This window comes from Rhopalosiphum padi, chromosome 1, assembly GCF_020882245.1.
Source record: "Rhopalosiphum padi isolate XX-2018 chromosome 1, ASM2088224v1, whole genome shotgun sequence".
Taxonomy (NCBI): Eukaryota; Metazoa; Arthropoda; class Insecta; order Hemiptera; family Aphididae; genus Rhopalosiphum; species Rhopalosiphum padi.
This window is the reverse complement of record NC_083597.1, coordinates 68,732,211-68,755,823: the sequence shown is the minus strand read 5'-3', so window position 1 is coordinate 68,755,823 and position 23,613 is coordinate 68,732,211. Positions and strand designations below refer to the sequence as shown.

Here is a 23,613-nt window from a genome sequence, read left to right as displayed (position 1 = left end):
CGACAAAACGGAGAACAATTTTAGGAGACGTTAACGACTAACGAGATGTACACGAAAAGACTACAACTTGAACCGTGATCGCATTTAAACCATTGTTATAAAAGTGTGCGCAAAAAAAAATGTAGTCGTAATATATCGCAACAACTAATATTTTCTTTAAATTATTTATCTCAAACGCATTATTTACAGTAGATGAAGAACCTGAAAGGTACCTAGAATATTTAATTAAAACATACTATGTTTTAATATTATTATAAATAATTATACATATTATAAATGTACTTTTATCTGTACTTCGAGCCACACCCTGTTCTGTGTTAAAAAATAAACAAAAATATGTTCTAAAATTATACATAATGTTAAAGAAACACCATTTATATATACATGACTATCATATTGACGAACTATTATGATGAACTAACATAATAAATAATTATGTATAATATATGATTAAAATATCGAAATATATTTTACCAATAATTTTTGAATTGGCAAAATGGAAATATAAAAACAAGAAATAATACACTAAATGGGAATTTAGTTAAAAACCTAATTGGATAATCGGATGATTGTATTTTAACTCTTATAAAATAACTAAATATAGTTATATAGTTAAGTTTTTAGCTAATTAAATTTACAAATTAAATTTTTCGAAATCGATTTATTATTTGATTTATCATGATTATTAAGAAAATAAATGGAATTTTTTTACTTTTTACTCCTCAAAGCTAGATCCAATTTTCTACCAGAAACCATTCTCGTGGTTAAGAGCTATCTATGTATACCTGAAAAATTATAATGTACGCGTGTTCAATAAATAAATAACTTTGGAACAAAAATTTACAGAATAAGCTGATTAGCCTTATCTTCAAATATGATATGCGGAGAATAAAATTTATGTTGGTGATCACGACGTCACATGTCCCGCAAGTTAAGAAACTGCGACAACTTTCTTGTTAAGTATACCTATTTTTCACATTTTTGATTTGATCATTTTAATAGTCTTACTACTCTCACCACAATTAATCAAAATATTATGCAAGAAATATAAATATTAACAGATTTTTTTTTTTTTTTATAGAACTAATAAAGAAAAAAAATGAAAAATTGTAAAAATAGCACTAAAAAAAAAACTTTCAGGGCAAATGTTAATCTTTTTTAGAATTTTTATTTATATATTTATAATACGAGATTATATGAAAATATTTTATTATTTCGTTTAATATAATGTCATCTACCGGAGAGTAATTTTACTAAAAATGTTGTTCATTTTTAAATTAATTGAACTTCTAGTACGCTTGACTACTAGAGTGCGTACTTAGTATAATATATTGTAGGTTTAGGATCATAATAATAAATTAATAACCAATAAAGTTATTCATGATTATATTTTTTATTATATTAGGTATTATTTATTACGAAATTAATCAGTAGATATTATTATAGAAATTATTTACCAATTAATTTGTTTAAAGAGTAAGTTTGATTTTTAAGATATCAATAATCTTTGAAATTGAAATTGGAGTTACAAATAAGTTTTTTTTTAAATTTTAAATTTTTTTTAGCCAATAAAAAAATACTTAACATTTTTTTTTTAAGTCGCGCGGATTACTATTGTAATCCATCTAAAAATAAAATGTTTTTTCGTATTTTGAAAACCAATGGAATTATTTCTTCTTTTCAGTACCTCCGAATGACATATTGCTTAATATAATTAGTTCGTTTTCGTTGTTATCGGAGTTCAATGTTTGTTGGATTACCAGTGTATGCCGCGCGATCTTTCACGCACGTTTATTTTTTAATCATAATTATTAAAGAACAAAAGTACGAGGAAATCATGAGGAGGTTGTTTTTTATGGGTGTGTCCAGATCATTTGAAATACATTTTCATTGGGTGTTGTGATCAAGAACAGAGTGAGGAATCAACTTAAAATAATTCAACTCAATAAAAATGTATTTTTTTTATGATTAAAAGATTTAAAATGTAAAAAGTTATAAAGTACTCTTGTTTTTTTGTAATTTTTTTTATAGGGAGCTAAGGTAAATGTAAAATACTTAAATATTAATATGTTTATACAGGAATATTATAAGAATTTAATTACATTGAATACATTACAATTCAAGAAAACAAATTCTAATAAATTATTATTTATTCTCAGTAAGTTAAAATTCATTTTCTTAAGTAAAAAATAAAAATATAAATTTTTTCTTCGCCTCACTATATTTGTCAGTATGTACTTAGTATATAACTTTAATTTAAATTTTCAATAAAAACTTAGAATCTATCAAAAAAAAACAAAAAAAAAAAAATGGATTACAATTGTAATCCACGCGTCTACCGACGTCCTATTAAGGTACGCGACCTACGCAGGGTTAATAAGTATAGGTTATATTATATTTTAATTAAATTCACATATTTTGTATGAAATGCGTGTATATTTATTGGTCAATTTAAGACTTAGGTATTATGAATTATAAATGTTACCGTTAAATTGTAAATAAAGGTATTTCATGAAAAAACTACGTATACTCGTATTATAAAATAACACATACGACTAGTTAAATTATTGTATTAACTTTTACCTATAAATTTAATGCAATTCGTTTTGTATCTTAATTAAAGTATTTAAAATATCTCTAGGTAATCTATAAAAAAAATCGTATTTTCAATTTTATACAATTCCTAACTATATAGTGGTATTGATAATGTTACAGCCAAAGGTATACCTATGCTACTACCTACCTAATTGTATAATTAATGTGGGCATATACCATGTGTATAGCTTTTATTGATCAACCTATGCATTGATAATTTTCCTGTACAGTGTACACACAGTAATTTCGGTGCACATTGTTTTACATTGTAAACTGATTAAAACAATGAAATAATTACACAATTAGGATTAACAGAGCTTAAAAGTGATCTAATTTATTGCCATGTTACGCGTTTTAGGCGTATAAATAAAATATGATAACTTTTATTTTATTCATGATGTCATAAGTTAGAAATAAAAGAAACCAACTATTTTTGTATTTTATACTGAAATACCAGTATAAACAAAATCTTCATGTTATCGCATGGGCCATCACAGTAAGTACGCATATACTTGTGACCTCATCTATTTTAGAACACCCTGTAAATATGGTTAGGCACGGCGATGGTCAAATGGAAACAAATATCGTCAATAGGGTCCGGAATTTAATGTAAATGCATATATTCTTCTAAATTTGACTTATAACAATTCTGATTAAATATCTTGATGTTTCATAATACGTTAATTCTGCTGTTAATTTTTTTTTGTTGCATATTTTTGCATATTTGCACCAAAATGATTGATGACTCATCAATATCGAGATACCTACAATTATCTATTAAACAAAATTCTTTAAATTATTTAATTTTATATACACCTTCAAATATATATTTAAGTAGGTACTTACCTCGGTCCGTTAAACTGTTTATAAGTAATACAAATAAAAATATGTATTTAAGGCAAGATGGATGAACATATTATAAAAAAAAAAAAATTATTTGTATTTCGATTTCAGTTACGTCAATACAAAGAATCTTTGTTAACGAACCTTGTTCGGTCACACACGCAGATGGGTAAATCGTACGCCTCTTCGGTTACAGTCGGTAACAAAGATAATTATTAAAGATAAACTCAAAAAACTTTAGTGTGATGATGTAACAATAAAAAAATGTTATAATTATGTCGAATATACTATGTATTATGATCTTGAAAAAAGTTGACTCCTATAAAAATTAATTTACACTTGACAATTTATTAGTAAACATTACTTTTACATTAAAAACATGTATGTTAGTTCGTTTAGGTAACACTGAAAAGCCGATTCACAAGTATGGAGCACTTAAGACTTGGAATGAAACCTTAGAAAGTAATACATTTCTATTAAACATCTTTTGATCTTTATGATATTTACGATAAATCAATATTATTTTTACTACACATGTGTTGTATGTTAGTAACTGCAGGAACAATTTAAGCAGCATTGCTTTGGATCATTCATATCAGGCGTCGGAGTTGGCTAGTTGCACTAAGACTTCGAGTCCGCTAAAATGTTCTCCCCCGATAACCGCTATTACAGTCAACCAATAGGCGATTACAACAATATTATGTTCAGTTGTAGTAAATTTATAGTAATTATGACTTGTATATAGTATACACAGAGGAATTGAACAATCTTGCTTGCCCGCATTTGCTCGCACTAAATAAACAACAAAATACAATAACGTTACTTGGACTGATATAACAAAATACATTGGTCTATGTGTTTTTTGTGAACAAAAAAAATCAGAAAAAAGGAATTGTTGTAAAACCAATTTTTTTTTCAACAGAAAATTAATCTTATTAATTCTCAATCTCGACTTAAACTTAAAATTTATTTGTGTTTATCAAAATCACTTAACAAAGTACTGTATTTTAAAACCACTACTGATATCAAAGCATGCTGAACAAGTTGTTTATGTTCTTTTGGATATTTTTGAACTTTTGGAGTTCCATTTGTGCTCCAGTCTGATAATAGAAGACAATTTTGTAATGACGATGTAAATTCTTTAAAATATATGTGGCCGGATCTTTCAATTGTTCACCGGAAAGCCTAGGCACAGCCAGTCGCAAGGTAGTGTTGAACGCGCAAATCAAAATATATAAATTATACTCACTTCATGGATGCAGGACTATAATTACATATACAAATGGAGTGAAGGACTTGTGATTTACTTAGGTAGTAAAATATTATATACCTTATCGGTGTGTTAGCAAATATTGCATACAATAACTAGTTATTTTAATATTTTATATAACATAATGGGCGTAGGTAGGAAATATTTTCGGAGGGAGTTTTTGTCTAAAACTATATTCATATTATAAAATTATGAATAATTTATTTGTATGTATTAAATAATACAATTGTTTTATTTAATTTCGGGGGTGTACATCCAACCCCCTTACCAACGCACATGTATAACATCTAGCTAAATTATTAAATACATGACTTTTAACTCTGCATTTAATACTGTCACTAAAATTAAAAGAATTAAATATTTACTAATACAGCCATAAATGTTTTTTGATTATATACAGTTATTAAATAATTCCGAATATTTACTACTTATTTAAAAAATTATGCACCACCATTGTCTTTATTGACTCATGAAAGAAGATTTTCATATAGTATGAATATGTGTACTAATGTAAGTTTGTAATATCTAACTAATTTTACTAATTATTATTCCATATTTAAAGTCATTTTTAAGAGCTCAATGGCTTAATGTTGATTTGTATTGTTTTGTTTTGGCTATGTGGGGTGAAGGAACGGAGTGTATTTTGATACCGTTGTAAACTTAGCAATTGAAGTATACCATGAAATTGAACAATTTTAAGTACGCCACTGTATTTTGTAACTATTACTATTTTGTTTACATTAGAATACTATTATTTTATTGGCATACCTATGTGTTTACACATATTGTGTAAATGTGCAACGTTACTCTGTAATAGTAATGTGATTAGACCTGTCCTTCTGTATTTTATTTCATACGCATGTAAAGTTTACTCAATTGTTTATGTTTTTATAAGTTTCTAAGGAAAATATGAAAACAATATTTATTAAATATCTGTGTACAAGTAAAGGTCTTTATTTCTTTTTTATTCACGTTTGTGGCTTAATAATAAATTATTGAGTGTAATATTAGGTATTACCTACTAATATTTTTGAAACGGTGTTAAAAATGTCTAAGTATAAATTCCTAATCAATATTTTAATGATTATGAAATTTATATATTATTCAGAAGCGGTCGATTTTAAAGGTAAATATTTTTTATATATATTTAAAAAAATAGCTATTAACTACGTATATATTTACATTTGGATTTTGGATTTTAACTTCAAGTATTACATTGTGAACTTCGATTATAGATATATTCAAGTTTAAAGAAAGTAATGATGAGTTTAAAGAAAATATGATTAAACGAGGTAAGTTGTTTTAATAGATATAATATCAGTTAATCACATTAATAGTGAATACGAGTATTAGATTAAACTTTAAGTAATATTTTTTAACAAAGCTAATAAGTAGGTATTATAATAATAATTTAATAAAATAGTCCGTAGGTAGTGACATGTAACACTGAATATTATTTAATATTAGGTATGTTGACTATTTATGCACGAACTTGAATGTTGAATAATATTGTGTAGTTACTAATTAATTATTAATTAGTACCAGTGGCGTATTAGTAGGGGGGAGGGGGTTCAAACATCTCCGAAATTTATTGTTGGTACGACACACCACAGAAATACCGTAAAAAACTAACAAGAAATAGCAGTAGGAATATTATGAGAGCCAGTGACGTGGTGAACGAAGTTTGTCTAATGCAATATTGCTTAGCTTTAGAAATTTATGTTGAGCTTAAAAATTAAAATTTTTGTGGATGAATATATAGTTAATTACCATAGAGTTTTTTATATTAAATGTTTGATAGCCTATGTTCTTTAATGAAAATTCTAAACTACCATACAGTTTTAGATTATATTTTATATATTATGTTGTAGGGGGTATACACATACCAGTGGGCGCTCAGTCATTGTTTAAATACTTTGTTTAAGGTTTGAAATCCACGCCATTGCAGATGAGAGTCGAACCTCCTCCCAGCCACCTCTTCTCTTCACATCTTCGGACGGCATCGTGATGGTCGCCACCACAATCGATAACAGCTGGTGCCCTTGTATCCATTACTGAACTTAAGGGTTTTAGGGCCCCAAACTAGTCACTAAACAAGGGGTCTTTTAAAAATACCTATATTAATAAAAACTGCTTTTAAAAATGTATAAAACACGGTTTCGATACTCATTATCACTTTATAGATCTATAAGAATATAATATTGTGTAACATAATATTAATTTCCAAGTTACTACCTACTTCATAATAATATTCTTATAAGCCTATTTCTATTAAAGCCTTAACAAAAAAAAAAAATAATATTTTATACACGAAATATTTCTCCATATTGATCCATTTTTTGTGACATTTTCTTTTCGGTTCTTAACCGGCCCCGGGAAGGTAAGGCTCATTAGGCAGTTGCCTATTTTGCCTAGGCGGAAGTTCAGCACCGCTTGTATTCATAGTTAACTTTGTTAATTTGTTATGTTTACTTAGTTTTGTTATCACTTGTTATTAGATAATAAACTTTTGATAGTAAAATATTACTGTATATATATATATATGAATGAATTATTTAAATAAATTCCTAGCTAAAATACTATACTAAAATATGAAACGTATAAGTTGTAATATGCAAAATATACAGTAGAGAAGAGTTGTTTATAAGAGATAATTTCTTAGAATCTCTGACTAACATATGCGAACAATACATAACTCAAATTGTATGCATTCGCCAACTTTCGATACTAAGATTTGTAAATAATATCAATTCTTAGAACCCATGGCTAACAACCTATATGATCTAAGCTGTTGTCGGTTGCTGCGGCAGATTATGTTCTTACCTCTAAGTTTTAAAGTGTCAATGTCAATTCATCTTAATATTAAAGTTTACACAATATTTTTAAATTTTTTATATTGAATTATATTACAACTATTGGTTGTAAAATGGAGACAACACAATATGTGGATGTAACTAAATTCTCTTAAGATGTTTCTGTCGTCAGTTGATCATATTTAGTGCATCTATGTATATTTTATAATATTAAAGAAATTATGTAAAATAAATTTTTATTATTTATATTTTTTTCAAATGCTATGCGTATAATAATGGTTTAAAAAAAATACTTTTGGGTTATTATTTATTTTGATTAATAGTGATGAATTAGAAAATATATTCAATTATCTAAATCTGCGAAAAATTAGGTTCCTATAGTAATATAATATTTGGATTATCCTTGCTACGCACATTATACAATAATTTATAACGGTAATAAATTATCAAAATTATTAAGCTATATTATTTTTCACTAGCCTTAGAAAAACACCTATTTTGCAGTCTAAGTTATTAAGCAACTGTAGCAATATTTATTGAGCTTATTTACACTCTTTAAAACATGGCATAACATTATGTGAATTATTGTTAGCCGTTAGGTATATTACTATTATTTACTATGTACATTCGTATAAAACTTTAGAAACTGCAACGAAATATAAAATGGCCAAATTTCTGAGCCTTTTATTATGGATTTTATAATTTAAAACATAACAATATAAAAAATAATTATTTTCAATCGAAAGAAAAAAAAAGTAGTGTAGTTCAATACTTTTTTGTTTTTTTTTTTATTTTAAGCACTAAAATTTTAAATTGAAAATAATTTGCAACTTTGTGATTCAATATTTTCAACTCTATGGCAATCTTAAAATATAAAGAAGAATTATTTTACCATAATGATCCCAAATACTATTAATTATTTATACAATTAATTTATTGGGTTTGGTTTTATTTTTTTTACTAAATCCGTGTATTCATATAAACCCATATCATTTTTTTTTTCGTTGATATCAAAATATCAATAACCCATCTGTTGAGAGGCTGAGACATTGTAACTTATTTAATTATAATAAAAAATTAATAAATATTTATAATATGCAGATTTATATATTTTACCTTAGTTAAAAATGTAGTCTATTTTCTTTATTGAATTCTGATATCTCATGTTTCTAAGTCACGATAAATTATTGTTCAATTCTGACCACAGTAGTCAGTTTATTAATTATCCTCGTATTTTTTACAATGATATGTGTATTTTTTTTATTTGCCAAGTTTTTATTTCTGTGTTTACACTTTATATAATACAAATCTTACAACGAGTATACTACCATGTTTTTTTTTTTTGATAGGAAAGTTAAATCTATATTATTTTTTTTGGGTTGGGGGCAAATATAAAAATGTCTATTACTTTTCTTAATAATTGAGTAAATTAATAAATAACTATATATTGGTACTTTAAACATTCAGCTGTTATTTAAATTATTATTTCCTTTGATCAATAAAATGTTTAAAATGTTTAGACTGACCTTTATCTATACTAGAGATTTTAATTTTTTTAGTTTTTATTGGGTTTGTAAAAATGCTTAAGCTCGGTATCTTGAAAATGTAATGCAAGATCCTTTAAAATGTTCATTTAACAATTTTAATATATCATACAGAAATTTTTTTATAAGTATCTAAACAAATCAAATTTGACAAAATTTGTCAAAATCAAGAAAGTGTGCAACATTTTTTGTAGTTACAAATTTAATTTGTTCAATTTTGTAGTTAAAACTAAAAATTTAGTTTAAGGATCCAATATTAGTAATTCTACTGAAACCTAAAAATCTAAAAAATAGAGAAGTACAATTTTTTTTTAGGCATTTTATCGAAGCTTATTAGATATTATTATATTTTATACTGTATGCAATAATATTTTTAAAATATTTACATTAATTTTAAGCTATTTCCTAGTTGCCTTTTTATATCATAGTACTTGTAGTAAATTAGGTAAATTACTTTAATTTCAATATAAATATATAATGAAATATACTTTCTAGTTAGTAATAAGCATTTAGGTTGAAAGGCCATTTCCACTCAGAATTGTGTTTTGTATAAAATGATTTATCATTAAATTTAAAAATGTTAACACAGTCATTACAGTGACCTAATCAATAATGAGGAACACTTGATACCTTCTACATGGTGTAACTCGTCTATGTGACAAATGCAATAATAGTGCAATTACAATAATATGAAATAGACGAGTTACACTCTGTATATATTCTAACTCACTTTTTTATTTCTAAAATCAAAAAACCAAAAATTACTTAAATTTATAACAAAATAATAAATTTCCTTCTTTTAGAGGATTGTAGATGCTCGACTTTTTTTGTTTCTATTTTTATATGACAATGCAGAAAATTGATAGTTGACACATACACGTATCTTGTAACGAGAAATAGTTATATAGCACACTACCACGGCAATAATACTACTACCACCACCAGTGGAGTATACCGGAACTAAAAATTACGCTACGCGCATCACAACAATACATCATGCGCGCACCAGATCGCGTTAACGAGCGATTCTGTATAAACAGCTAGCGTGGTCGGCATTTTTATAATACTTAAAAGCCGTCCACGGCGTACATTTCGTAATCAGCATCACAGTTACATTCTAGCAAAAGCCTAATGCTAATTCACAGCCTCACAAGTTACCTACGAATCGTAGTAATACGGCAAAAGACCATATTGGCTACCCGGATAACTGTCACCGAGGAGACCACACGACTAGGCATAAAGACAGCCCGTCGATCGGTAATAAGACACCTCCCACCTTCCAGTTCCCTCCCGATCGATAAGTCATATTACGACGGAGATGATATAGAGGAGTACATTTGATGTGTACTAATGCCCTGTATCGTTGTCTCCATACTGATATGACTGTCGATCTGTATCGCAAGCTACCGATAACTTAACGCCGCCGCCGATAGGAGTCCAGCCAAGCCGCGACCCATCCGCCGACAATCAGACGCTGCAGCCCAGAGGACCATTGCCACAGCCCAGGAACAGTACGACGCCGCCGATAGGAGTCAAGCCAAGCCGCGACCCATCCGCCAAGACGCCGAGTACACCTGACAATCGTCCCTATCCCACTGTCACTGTTTTTGTATACGGACTATGGTAATACCATAGTATACTACCTATACAAAAATATATGCTTTTTCCTCCATACTTTCCCCAGTAGTATTGTGTACGGACTACGGCAGTACCGTAGTAGTATACCTACACAATATTATTTGGATCAACCAATCCATCCTCCCCTCAGGTTATACACCCGGACACCGTGAGTTAATATTATATATATATATATATGTGTCATCTGTGTTGTGTATCGTATTTACTTTTATTATATGCTAAAAGCAAATTAATCTGACAAAAGAAAATAATGTAATTTATAATTAATTATTGTAAAGATTATATTACTTAAATAAAGTATACGGATTTGACGCTCTAAAACGGAAAGTTTAGTAGTGTAAGTCATTTCGTTACAATTGGCGCCCAACTTCAAGGCTCGATTTGGAAGAAAATTCTACTTCGACTCCGAGATCTTCACCATTTTGCAAAGAAAAAAAAAAAAAAAAAAAAAAAACTACATCTTTAAAAATGCCACCGAAAAGGCAGACAATCAATGAAGAAACATTCCAAACATTCAAAAAAGAAATCGAAAGGAATAGTCAATTTCTGGTACAACAACTATTAAAAAAGATAAACGATAATGAAGAAAACTACAATAAAAAGATCAAAAATATTAAAGAAGATTACGATGAAAAAATCGAAAAACTTAAAAAAGAAGTACGAGAAATCAACAATAAAAATCAAAATAATATGACACGTGTGGAGGAGCATAACGTACGGAACTCCAACATAGAAATATCAAAACCGACATTTTATGGCAATCAAAAAGATCAACACCCGATAGATTTCTTACAAAATTTAGAAGAATATTTCAAAGTCAAACAAATAAGCAGAGAAGAAAGACTGATCGTCATGCGAGACTGTCTCAAGAACGCTGCAAATAATTGGTACTTAACAATCAAATTTCAAATTAAAAATTACTCTGAGTTTAGAGATGCGTTTATTGATGAATTTTGGTCGAGAGAAATACAAATTCAGACATGGAGTAGTTGTCTCAACACATCACATGTACCAAATAATACTACATACAGAGAACACTTCTCACAATGGGCATCCCGACTACGTCACCTACAAGTCCCACAATTATCAGAAGAAGAAATAGTAAGGAATATAGCGAGTCATTACCCAGGGTATCTCAGAGCAATATTGGTATCTCTACCAGAAAAATCAATTTTCAACGCCATGAAAATACTTAGTACCGAGGAAAATCGTAAAGAAAGACCCGAGACAGCAAATACAGAAAACAGTACCAGCAACCAGCCACCGAGGAACAACAATTGGAGAAGTTCTGGCAGTGAGAGAAATCCAAGACACGACCAGCCACGAAACAACTGGAATGGCCAACCACAACACAACAATCATAGTCACCCACAAAGAAATTGGAATCAAAGGGGACAACAGAGAGAAAACGGCAGCGACCAGCCACAAATCAACCAAGTCAGTGTAGATGCGATAGAAGAAGTAAACGAAAGAAATGACAACCTACACACGTCACATGCCGTCAATAGTATACCCACTAATAATAGAATGATTAGCCCATATATACAATGTGAAATTGAAGGTGAGTCGATGCAGCTATTAGTTGACACTGGAGCAACAATTAGTGTTCTAACAAAAGAAATCGTGGACCGGATTATTCAAAACAACAACCGCGTACCAATGTTACCGATCAGTGGAGTCCAAATAAGTAACGCTATCGGGAAAAAGATATGCAAAATATCTAAACAAATTTTTTGTGAATGCAAGATGGGACCAGCGACCATTTTCGCGAACTTTGTGCAAGTGGAAAACTTAAACGAGAAGGGAATAATCGGGGCAGACGTTCTACGACAATACAATACGCAAATAAATTTCAGTAATAGAACAGTGACATGGAACATAAATCAAACAATTTACCATACACCATTTGCGAACATTGAACCAAAAGTCATAACTGAGGATCATCAAATGAATAGGATACAGATCACTAGCAATGATGACGAGAACAACCAACACCTGGGGGACGAGCAGCGATTAGAATTTGCCCAGCTGTTGGACCAGTATCGACGTATATTTTCCGACCGTCCAGGAAAAATTGAACAATATCAATGTCGAATAAAAGTCAAAGAAGGGGAGCCAGTCTACCAGAGACCGTACCCTATACCAATGTCCAAGGTCGAAAAAATGGATAGAGAAATACAACGAATGTTGGAATGGGGTATAATAGAAAAATCTACATCACCGTGGTCTTCACCAGTAGTTGGTGTCGAGAAGAAAAATGGGGATATCCGAGTCTGTATTGATGCGAGAAAGGTCAATCAGCGTATTATACCAGACCGCGAATGTCCTAGTAATATAGAAGAAATCTTGCTGAAATTTGAAGGAGCACAATACCTAAGTTCTATCGATCTCACAGCTGGATATTGGCAATGCCCGCTACAACAGGAATGCAGAGAAATCACGGCATTTTTATACCGTGGGAGGAACTATCAGTACAAAGTACTACCATTTGGATTGGTGAATTCAATAGCTGAATTCCAAAAGATGTTGGATAAAGTTTTGGGACCAGAAATATTAAACTTTGTAGCCATCTACGTGGACGATATACATATCATGTCAAAGAATTTCCCCGAACACTTGGAACATCTGTCACAAATTTTTCAAAAGTTCAGCGAACATAATATAACGATCAACGCATCAAAATCACATTTTTTTCAGTCGCAAGTACTATTTTTGGGTCACGTCATATCCAAGGACGGTATCCAGATGGATCCGAACAAAGTTAGAACGGTTCAAAATTTTCAACCACCACAGAACCGAAAGCAGATCCAAGCATTTTTGGGATTCATAAATTTCTATAGAAAATATATTCGGGACCTTTCGGAGATGACATCGCGGCTGAGTGAATTGTTAAAAAAGGGGACTCCCTGGAGATGGACCGACCAGCACCAAGCTTCGTTCATAGAAATAAAAAAGGCATTTTTGGAAGATATAATCATACAATATCCAGACTTTCAGGAATGTTTCTATTTGTCCACTGATGCATCCCGCACAGCCATCGGTGCGGAACTCTTCCAATTAGACAAAGAGGGCAGACATAGAACTCTAGGGTTCATAAGTCGGACACTGAAAGATCCTGAGAAGAACTACCACACCACGGAACTAGAACTATTAGCGATAGTCTTTGCATGCAAGAAGTTCCGGAACCACATATTAGGATATCCAATAAAGGTACTAACAGATCATAAAGCGCTCGTGTTCTTGAAACAATGTCAATTATTAAATGCAAGACTCACCCGATGGTCTATCTTTCTACAAGAATTCAATCTCGAAATTATACACATACCCGGTAAGGAAAATATCGGTGCTGACACGCTGACCCGATATCCACAGGGCGACCAAGATTTTGAACAGCAGAATTGTATAAACATTGTTATAAACAAATTAATGTTACACCAATACAGCCGTGAGCTACAGAGTCAATTCAAACGCTTGCATGAAATACAGAATCAAGATCCAAGACTACGTTGTATCATTAACCGACTACAAAACAAACCAGACAAGTATTTCATTATGCATAGGAACTTACTATTTTCCATTGAGCGGAACAACAATTATCGAGTTATGGTCCCAGATGTAATAAGTGACCAGTTGATCAAGGAAACACACATCCATTTTGGACACATGGGAGCATATAAGACCTATCACATACTAAGGAATAACTACCAACTTCATAACATGTATATTAGGATAAAGAAATTCACTAAATCATGTGAACTATGTCAAAAAAGCAAAGTCAACAATCAAACAGCAAGAGGACCTACTATATCCACAATACTAGCTGAACCTAAACACACCATATCACTAGACCTAATGGGACCATTGCCCAGGGGACAGTTGGGTATGAAATACATTCTAGCGCTAGTTGATATTTTTTCAAAACATGTTAAGTTATATGCCATCCGTCGTGCTAACACGGACACCATACTCAACAAGGTTTTACATGATTATCTACCGAAACATGGACCAATTAAGAGAATATTGACAGACAATGGAACTCAATTTACAAGTAGTAAGTGGACAGAACAATTACAAGTTATAGGAATTAAGACGTCACTCACAACGATCTACCATCCAGAGAGTAACCCAATAGAAAGAGTCAACCGCGAAATAGGGAGAATTCTGCGGGCTTATTGCTCTCACAAACATACCACGTGGGTGAAATGGCTGGACAACATTGAATATTGGCTAAACAATACTACACACCAGTCAACCGGATTCACACCCACACAAATATTGACGGGGAAGAAACCGTCCTTAAGCATCGATAAGTTTATACCACGACCAATGGATGAACCGGTATCAGACATCAATGTCATAATAGAATTGGCAAAGAGTCGTCTACAGAAAAGAGCGGAACAGCGTAACCAAATCAAGGATCAGAAAAAAAGGTTTCCCACGTACCAGGTGGGACAACAGGTGTTGGTCAAGGAGCATAAACTATCTTCAGGCACCGATAAAGAAATACATAAATTCTTTTTACTTTATCGAGGGCCATATATTATCAGTCAAGTCTATGACAATAATACACTAGTCATCACGGATGATCAAGAGAAACCGCAGATACAAAACTTCAAAAATGTCAAGCTGTACGTTCCTCCCGACCCAGGGAAAACGGAAACAGGGAAAGAGCAATGAAATAAAATAAAATAAATGTTTGTGTGTCTATATGTCTGTGTGCAGGTGGTGGGTATATACTCGATGTCACATATTTACTTGTTCGTATTATTAGATGTACCCAAAACAGGAGGAGCACACACCAAATCGACATCAAGGCTACAAACATAATCGTACTAAGTGGTTGGACCAACTGCTAGAAACTAGGTACCAGGAACTTTTTGGTGACGACCATCTAGCCGAAGACATTCCACTAGTCAATCAACTGAATCAGGAAAATAATAACCAAATCAACGTATTACAAGCGACCACGTTACCTATTGACAAACAGTACGAACGAGCCATGGCTGAATATCAGCGAGAGAAGGAAGCCGAGATTACCAAATACAACTTCCAAGTCGCTATGGATTTCCCACTCACGCTGCAATGCCAACCTATCGTCAGCACGCCATCCGAGGTGTCAGCTATGACCGATGAAACTATCGAAATGACCATTAGCCCTCAAGAAGAAATGGAGATTATTGGAGAAAGTAGAGAACCCGAAGTCGGCGTACAAGGTGAGAGTAGACGACAACAGAAAAGGAAGAGTTGGGCGTATCGGAGGAAGCTGAAGCATCAGGCCAGAAAGAAAAAGGAATAAGCAAAACCCCATCACAATACTATCATCAACACAACAGTCAATACGTACAAAATTTTATTTTTATAACTATTCTCTCCTTTCTTGGTTTTAAATCATTTTATTTTAATGTCGCACAAGAAAGAACAAAATGATTTAAAAAGGGGACAATGTAACGAGAAATAGTTATATAGCACACTACCACGGCAATAATACTACTACCACCACCAGTGGAGTATACCGGAACTAAAAATTACGCTACGCGCATCACAACAATACATCATGCGCGCACCAGATCGCGTTAACGAGCGATTCTGTATAAACAGCTAGCGTGGTCGGCATTTTTATAATACTTAAAAGCCGTCCACGGCGTACATTTCGTAATCAGCATCACAGTTACATTCTAGCAAAAGCCTAATGCTAATTCACAGCCTCACAAGTTACCTACGAATCGTAGTAATACGGCAAAAGACCATATTGGCTACCCGGATAACTGTCACCGAGGAGACCACACGACTAGGCATAAAGACAGCCCGTCGATCGGTAATAAGACACCTCCCACCTTCCAGTTCCCTCCCGATCGATAAGTCATATTACGACGGAGATGATATAGAGGAGTACATTTGATGTGTACTAATGCCCTGTATCGTTGTCTCCATACTGATATGACTGTCGATCTGTATCGCAAGCTACCGATAACTTAACGCCGCCGCCGATAGGAGTCCAGCCAAGCCGCGACCCATCCGCCGACAATCAGACGCTGCAGCCCAGAGGACCATTGCCACAGCCCAGGAACAGTACGACGCCGCCGATAGGAGTCAAGCCAAGCCGCGACCCATCCGCCAAGACGCCGAGTACACCTGACAATCGTCCCTATCCCACTGTCACTGTTTTTGTATACGGACTATGGTAATACCATAGTATACTACCTATACAAAAATATATGCTTTTTCCTCCATACTTCCCCCAGTAGTATTGTGTACGGACTACGGCAGTACCGTAGTAGTATACCTACACAATATTATTTGGATCAACCAATCCATCCTCCCCTCAGGTTATACACCCGGACACCGTGAGTTAATATTATATATATATATATATGTGTCATCTGTGTTGTGTATCGTATTTACTTTTATTATATGCTAAAAGCAAATTAATCTGACAAAAGAAAATAATGTAATTTATAATTAATTATTGTAAAGATTATATTACTTAAATAAAGTATACGGATTTGACGCTCTAAAACGGAAAATTTAGTAGTGTAAGTCATTTCGTTACAATCTACTCAATACAAAATTTAAATTTTTAATACTAGAGATTGATAATAGAAGATAAATTATGTTAATTAGTTTAACAAAGACGGTATAATAAAAGGGTGTCGTGTTTTTTTAATATCTACAATAATATTACAGTAATTGAAAAATAAAATTTATTTCAAAAATAGTGATTAATAGAATACCACTTGTAATATTATATTGAAATCAATTTGTTAAATTAACAATAATTCTAACTTTTTAGGTTTACCATTTGTGGGTGAATCACACGTTGAATATTTGGAAAGGCTTCAACAGATTAACCGTAATTAAATTTAAATACAATAAAATATTTTTATAAAATTTATATTGTATATATTATAATAATTTAATAATATGTATCTATGTTAAAATGTAATAAATAAATAATGAAAATATTCTAATGAACCTTTAAGTTGATATTTGGTTGATTAATTAAATATATACAATATACATATTATTTATATATTTAATATTAATACATAAATACTGAATTAAATAGCCAGCTACTATACTAATTTTTCTAGCCTACTGTTTAATATAACATGCACTTTTTTTGTAATTTATAAAGTTTATATTATGTGCATTGTGCATTTACAAATAATAAATAACACTTGTGACTGACATAAATATAATTTATATAATTTAATTAAATTACATTTAAATTTTATAAAAAAAAAATGAGAATTAAAAAAAGCTTCATTTTTCTAATAACTTACTTTACATAATATACTTATTTATATTTTCAATTTTGTACTGCGGAATTATGAACTGTGGGGAACTGGGATGTACCTTTAGTATAAACATAGATCCCACCAAAAAATTAAAATCCTGCAGGTTCGATTTCAATAAATTATCAGTAGAACACGCTGGGCAAATGTCAATATTTCACTAAGCGCAGAAAATTGTGTAAAATATTTATATTTTTTAAAATTATATCTCTTTTTAATCATTTGTTACACGATTTTTAATATTATTATTTTTTTTTTGTGCCTTAAAAAGCGTTAGTAAACACACTTCATGTTGTTACTGATAAAGAATACCAAATATTAATGAGTAGTAAGTAATTTTTTATGTAAAAGTATATTTTGTTAGAATGTTTTTACTATTATCATTAATATTCAATTTAAAATCACTATAGGATTTAAAATGTCTATGCATTTTAATATTTACGGAAATTTACATAACATTTTTTCATGTGAATATTGAATTGATAAAATAATAATATAATATCATATTACTTATTACGTTTATTTGAGGTACACGGTTTTTATGATTAAATTTATGAATGCAATTAAAATACCAGCTTAAACGCTATTCAAGTATTATTTACAATTTATATATTTAAAATATATAAATTATAAATATGCTGGTATGACATATAAATATTTAACTCCAAATGAGATAGAAATTAATTTTAAAACTAAAAATCAATATTATAATCCAATATTATAGTTTCAATTTTTAAGCTAATTTAAATTTAAATTTAAAATCAGTATATTATTATATTCTATTATACAGTTAGAGTATGTTGAATTTTATAATATTATTTATAATATTCTTTAAGGTATACCTAGAATAAATGAATCAAAGGAGTCCGTCAATAACAGAAACAAGCAAACTGAACTCGGTAATTTTTTTCTAATTTAGTACATTTTTTAAACATTATACTGAACGTTTACATACATACTGTAGATTTTTAGGTATTTAATACATTAAAATATATAAATATAAGTAGTTAATCTAAAATATATTATATTTATGTTAATTTATTTTAGCCCTAAATCTAACATTTAGAAATTTACTAAAAATTAAAATTGAATCAAAAATGTACAAATTAATAAGAAAGTAGAAATTCTATGCAATTTTGTATTTTCATAGGAGCTTACTAGAATTAGATAATGAATTTTGAAAAAATGTAACGTTCACAGTACCAAATTAACAAATTAAAAAAAAATAAGAATGATAAAAATAGAGTCAAAATAATAGGTGTATCAATTGTGACAAAATCAAAAGTAAAAAAAAAAAAATTTAATTATGGTGACATTCATAAATTATTATTGCACTGATCGATATTTTGTGGTACATGATGGCATAAAATGACCATTGCGCCAGCATCACATAGGTACAAGGTATATAAATTTATTATTACTAGCCGTAAGTTTGAACTCTAAATGCTCTAAAATCATAAATATATCAAAACGGAAAATTCGTCAAATGTTAAAAACCAGGTACCTAACAATATTATTAGTATTTAGGTAATTGAAGATTAAACGAAATTACACAAATTAATTTATTAATTGTTTTAATTATTGTAGATAGTATTGTTATGTCATTTAATCATGTTGTCGTATAATTATGAAAAATTTAAAATAGGTACCAAATATTCTATAGTATTATTTAGTATCTAATAGTAGATATTTCTATCTACTCGAATAATTGCTACTCATAGGATACCTATATTATCAATATATACTTGTATAAAATATTGATATTATATCGATTATTATATTGAATATCAACTTTCGTAATGTTCAAAAATTATATTTTTATGATGTATTTTCTAGAGTGAAAAATTGTTGAATTTTCGTCGATCACTGATTATCAGATTAAAATTAATTGACTTCTTATCTCCTTCAATATCGCTGGTTCAAAATAGTCAGATAATATTATTATTTATTGTAATATTAGTCGGTATTTAGGTGACTCGGTATACATTGGCATAATTATTATGTTCTATTATATGTACGTGTATTAGTTTATTGCCAATTTATTATCGCTGATGTCTATTTATTGAAATATTTATAATTATTCATTAACTTGTTTTTGCCAATAAAACTTTTATTCGCTATAATTTTGCAGCAAAGGTCTATTGATTTATTATTTATTAAACGATCACACATTTTCTATAACATAGACATTGGCTTATTATAATAAGCTCTGTCCAGCAAGAGAACGCGCCGCAGACCGACCAGTTTTGACTACGAACTTCCATCCCCTATTACAACCCCTTCATTTTAGCTTGATTTCGCCGTAAAATGTATTCGTTCAAAATCTTAAATGTTGAAAACTTCAATCGATTTTATACTGAGTTGGTAACGAGTATATGCTGATATCTTGATAAAATTAGGTACAACTAGAGCTGTTTTTGACTAAACAAAATAAATTAACGTAAAAATGTAATTCAATAAATTCAAGTAAATCTCTATAAATGTAATAAGTTTTCTTTATAATCAACTCATGACATATATCGTCTTAACGTTAACATTCATTAGTTTTATATATTTTTAGATTGTCTTAATAAACACGGTGAGTTATTTAATTTATTATTAATACAATTTTTTATACAACACGATAAAATAATAATAATAAAAAAATTATTATATTGTAATTATCAGTATAACATTCTCGAAATGTTAACATGCCATCCGGGTAGATACTAGCTATCTTTTTGGCTTCTAGGTCAATTGTTTTTCTAAATTAAAGTTGTATTTTTAGATTTACAAATATATACGGATAGAGTTTACTTCCAATTAAAATCACGTAAGTTGTTTAATTAATTAATATAATTACTAATAAACATTTGTATTCATGATAACTTACAACATTATAGTACTAAATAAATTTTTTAAATTTTATTTTGTTGGTTTACGTTAATTTTTTTTTATTATTATTAACTTGACTAAATTTATAATATAATAATAGGAGTGTTTTTATACGTTTTTCATATTTTTGAATCAAGCTTAAATTTACGGATTAAACTAGAATTTCATTTCTTTTCCTATAAATATTTTGTATTTGATTATGTATCGTTTCACTACGAGTTCAACTTAAAGTGTACCGACGATAAGCCAATCTTGAGTTTTTATATCTCTGGCAATCTCACATTGAAATTATCAACGTTATTTGTCAATAATAAGCATGTAAGTCTAGAATCTCATACGTCCCATATTGAAACAAACACTTTTGCTTATTTTAGATTCTGAACGGAGTGATGAATGTATTGATTTTATAAAATTATATATTTTTATGTTTTTTTTTTATTTTTTTGTGTCTGTCATCACATTTTGGAGTAGTAATAATGCTTTGATTTTTTACTTCAGCTTCTCTTTGAAAATAAAACTGAATATAGTTGGTACTTTAGGGTGTCAAAAGTAAAAAAATTCCAGTAATTTTCAAAAGTGTCAGGAAAAACCCTGAAAAAATAACGGAAAAAACGAGCATTTTTACGCATTAACCACTTTTCGATAAAAATTTTTTGATTTTGCTGTAACTTAAAAAAGAATTATTGTAAATACTTGAAATTTTCATCAAATTTTTATATTAGCGTTATCTATTTACGATTAAATTTTCAAAATATTTAGAATTTTTTTAAACTATTTATAGTCCATTGACATTTTCTATTTTTCTAAATCTTTTTTTTTTTGAAATGCCGATAAAAAAAAATTTGGCTTTCCAAAAAATCTTTAAAATTGAATACAAGGTTTATTATAAGTTGTTATTATTGTAGTAAAAAAAAATTAAAAATCGTTAGTCACAATTTTTGTTTATAAGCGTTAAAAATTTCAAATGTTTACAAAATATATCAAAATCGCGAAAATTTGCAAGGATTTTTGAAGTTGAAAATTCATAAAATTTTTGTAATTTATATTTAAGCTTTAAAAACCCAACACAAGGTTCTCTATAACTTTTTCTTCAAATAACTGTAAAAAAAAACTCTAGCGTTAATATATGTAGAAAAAATTTTATGAGCATATGAAATTTATTATTTTACGAAATCTAGTAAAATAACGATATATTAAAATTAAGATATTGGTAATAACTAATAATATAATATATCCTACTAAGTACTAATTATCCAGGACTGGCAATTCAGTTTAGAATTGTTTTTCGTCTACAATGGTACTTGCCATTGCATTTAAATTTAATACATCCATTATAGTGATCTACTCTCCATCTCTACTATACAGCAGACTCAGCAGAGCGATGTTCACTTGCTCACTTTTTTGAGATTAATTTAGCTCAGCTTTTTTTTTGTGATTCGCAAAATAAAATTTTAAGCTTGAGGAAATAAATGATAGTTGTAAACTTTAAGTCAAAAATATATTTTACTATGAACTATTGATTTAATAATGATTTATGTGTTAAGCCAGTTAAGAGGACGCTATATCCGCATATGTTCTCTGTCTTATACACGAGTAACATAGTTGAAAACTATTTTGCGTGGGACAATTTTACTCCCTCGATATTTATATAAAAATTACCAAAATTTTAAATCGCATTGAGAAGAACTTTACCTGTGTTGTAGCGTTTTAATTTTTTTGATAGTGGTAACCAATAATTTTTAATTATTAAATGAAAATAACCTTAAGTTCTCAAACCGATAACTTTAATTGCATTCATGATTCGTGTTATAAAAAAAATTAAAACGCTACGACACAGGTAAAGTTATTTTCAATGCGATTTAAAATTTTGGTAATTTTGATATAAATATCGAGGGAGTAAAATTGTCCCACGCAAAACAGTTTTTAACTATGTTACGCGTGTATAAGTCAGAGACAACACATGCGGTTATAGCGTCCTCTTAACCCAGTTAAGGATTAGTTTTTGAGAGACCTATGTCCTCACCCTATTGTTGCCACCTATGTGATTATAAGTGAAAAAGTAAATAGAAGGAATGTTATAAATGTATACAAATATTTTTGACCCCCCCCCCCCCCACTAACATAACAAAAATGTTTATATAAAAATCCATCATGTAACTAAGATTTATTTTCACTATCTATCCGGAAATACTATCCGTTACTGTTCGTTCACAAATACCATTTTTCTAATTTAACCACACGTCTCCAAAAACAACACAAAATACTAATAATTCAATTGTTTTTCTTACATTAATATTGAGCATGGTATTTGGATGACTATTCTTAAAATTCATAAGTCATTACCTCGCCCAAAAATTAAAGATCAATTTTTGATTTTTGTAGTCAAGACTTCAAGAGGAGAAGACTCGTACATTCAAGTCTTATTATAACACGCTGAAACTAATCTGTTGTTAATTTACTATTATGAAAAAATAGTCATATCTATTATATATTTGAGTTTATATTCATTTCTTTATCTACAAACCACTACTATAACATAGTTATATTAGTCAATAAATATAATATAAGATTAAAATTTATTTTCTAGGTTATCCACGAGTATACGAAACTTATGAAGAATATACGGATAGGATGAATAGATTTAGTATGTATTAATCAAGTAAAATAATTGTTCATACGTATAATATTAGGTATGTGAAAGTATGAAAATAATGAAAGTAGATAAATGCTCTGTTATCATT

The 23,613-nt window shown here is 29.6% G+C and overlaps 1 protein-coding gene across 3 annotated transcripts in view; it reads left to right on the top strand.

Moving 5' to 3' along the window:
- Positions 1-5,624: 5,624 nt before the first annotated feature.
- LOC132931772 (uncharacterized) overlaps positions 5,625-23,613 on the top strand; it is a 130,789-nt gene continuing 112,800 nt past the window's right edge. For 2 of the 3 annotated variants that reach the window (XM_060997759.1, XM_060997760.1), the window contains exons 1-8: positions 5,628-5,834; positions 5,944-6,000; positions 17,494-17,553; positions 18,270-18,326; positions 18,835-18,897; positions 20,559-20,576; positions 20,766-20,810; positions 23,460-23,516. In XM_060997759.1, coding sequence (XP_060853742.1) covers positions 5,756-5,834; positions 5,944-6,000; positions 17,494-17,553; positions 18,270-18,326; positions 18,835-18,897; positions 20,559-20,576; positions 20,766-20,810; positions 23,460-23,516 — 436 coding nt within the window. In that variant the 5' untranslated portion in view covers positions 5,628-5,755. Of the gene's footprint in view, positions 5,835-5,943; positions 6,001-17,493; positions 17,554-18,269; positions 18,327-18,834; positions 18,898-20,558; positions 20,577-20,765; positions 20,811-23,459; positions 23,517-23,613 lie in introns of all 3 variants that reach the window. The other variant, XR_009662777.1, reaches the window with a different exon arrangement.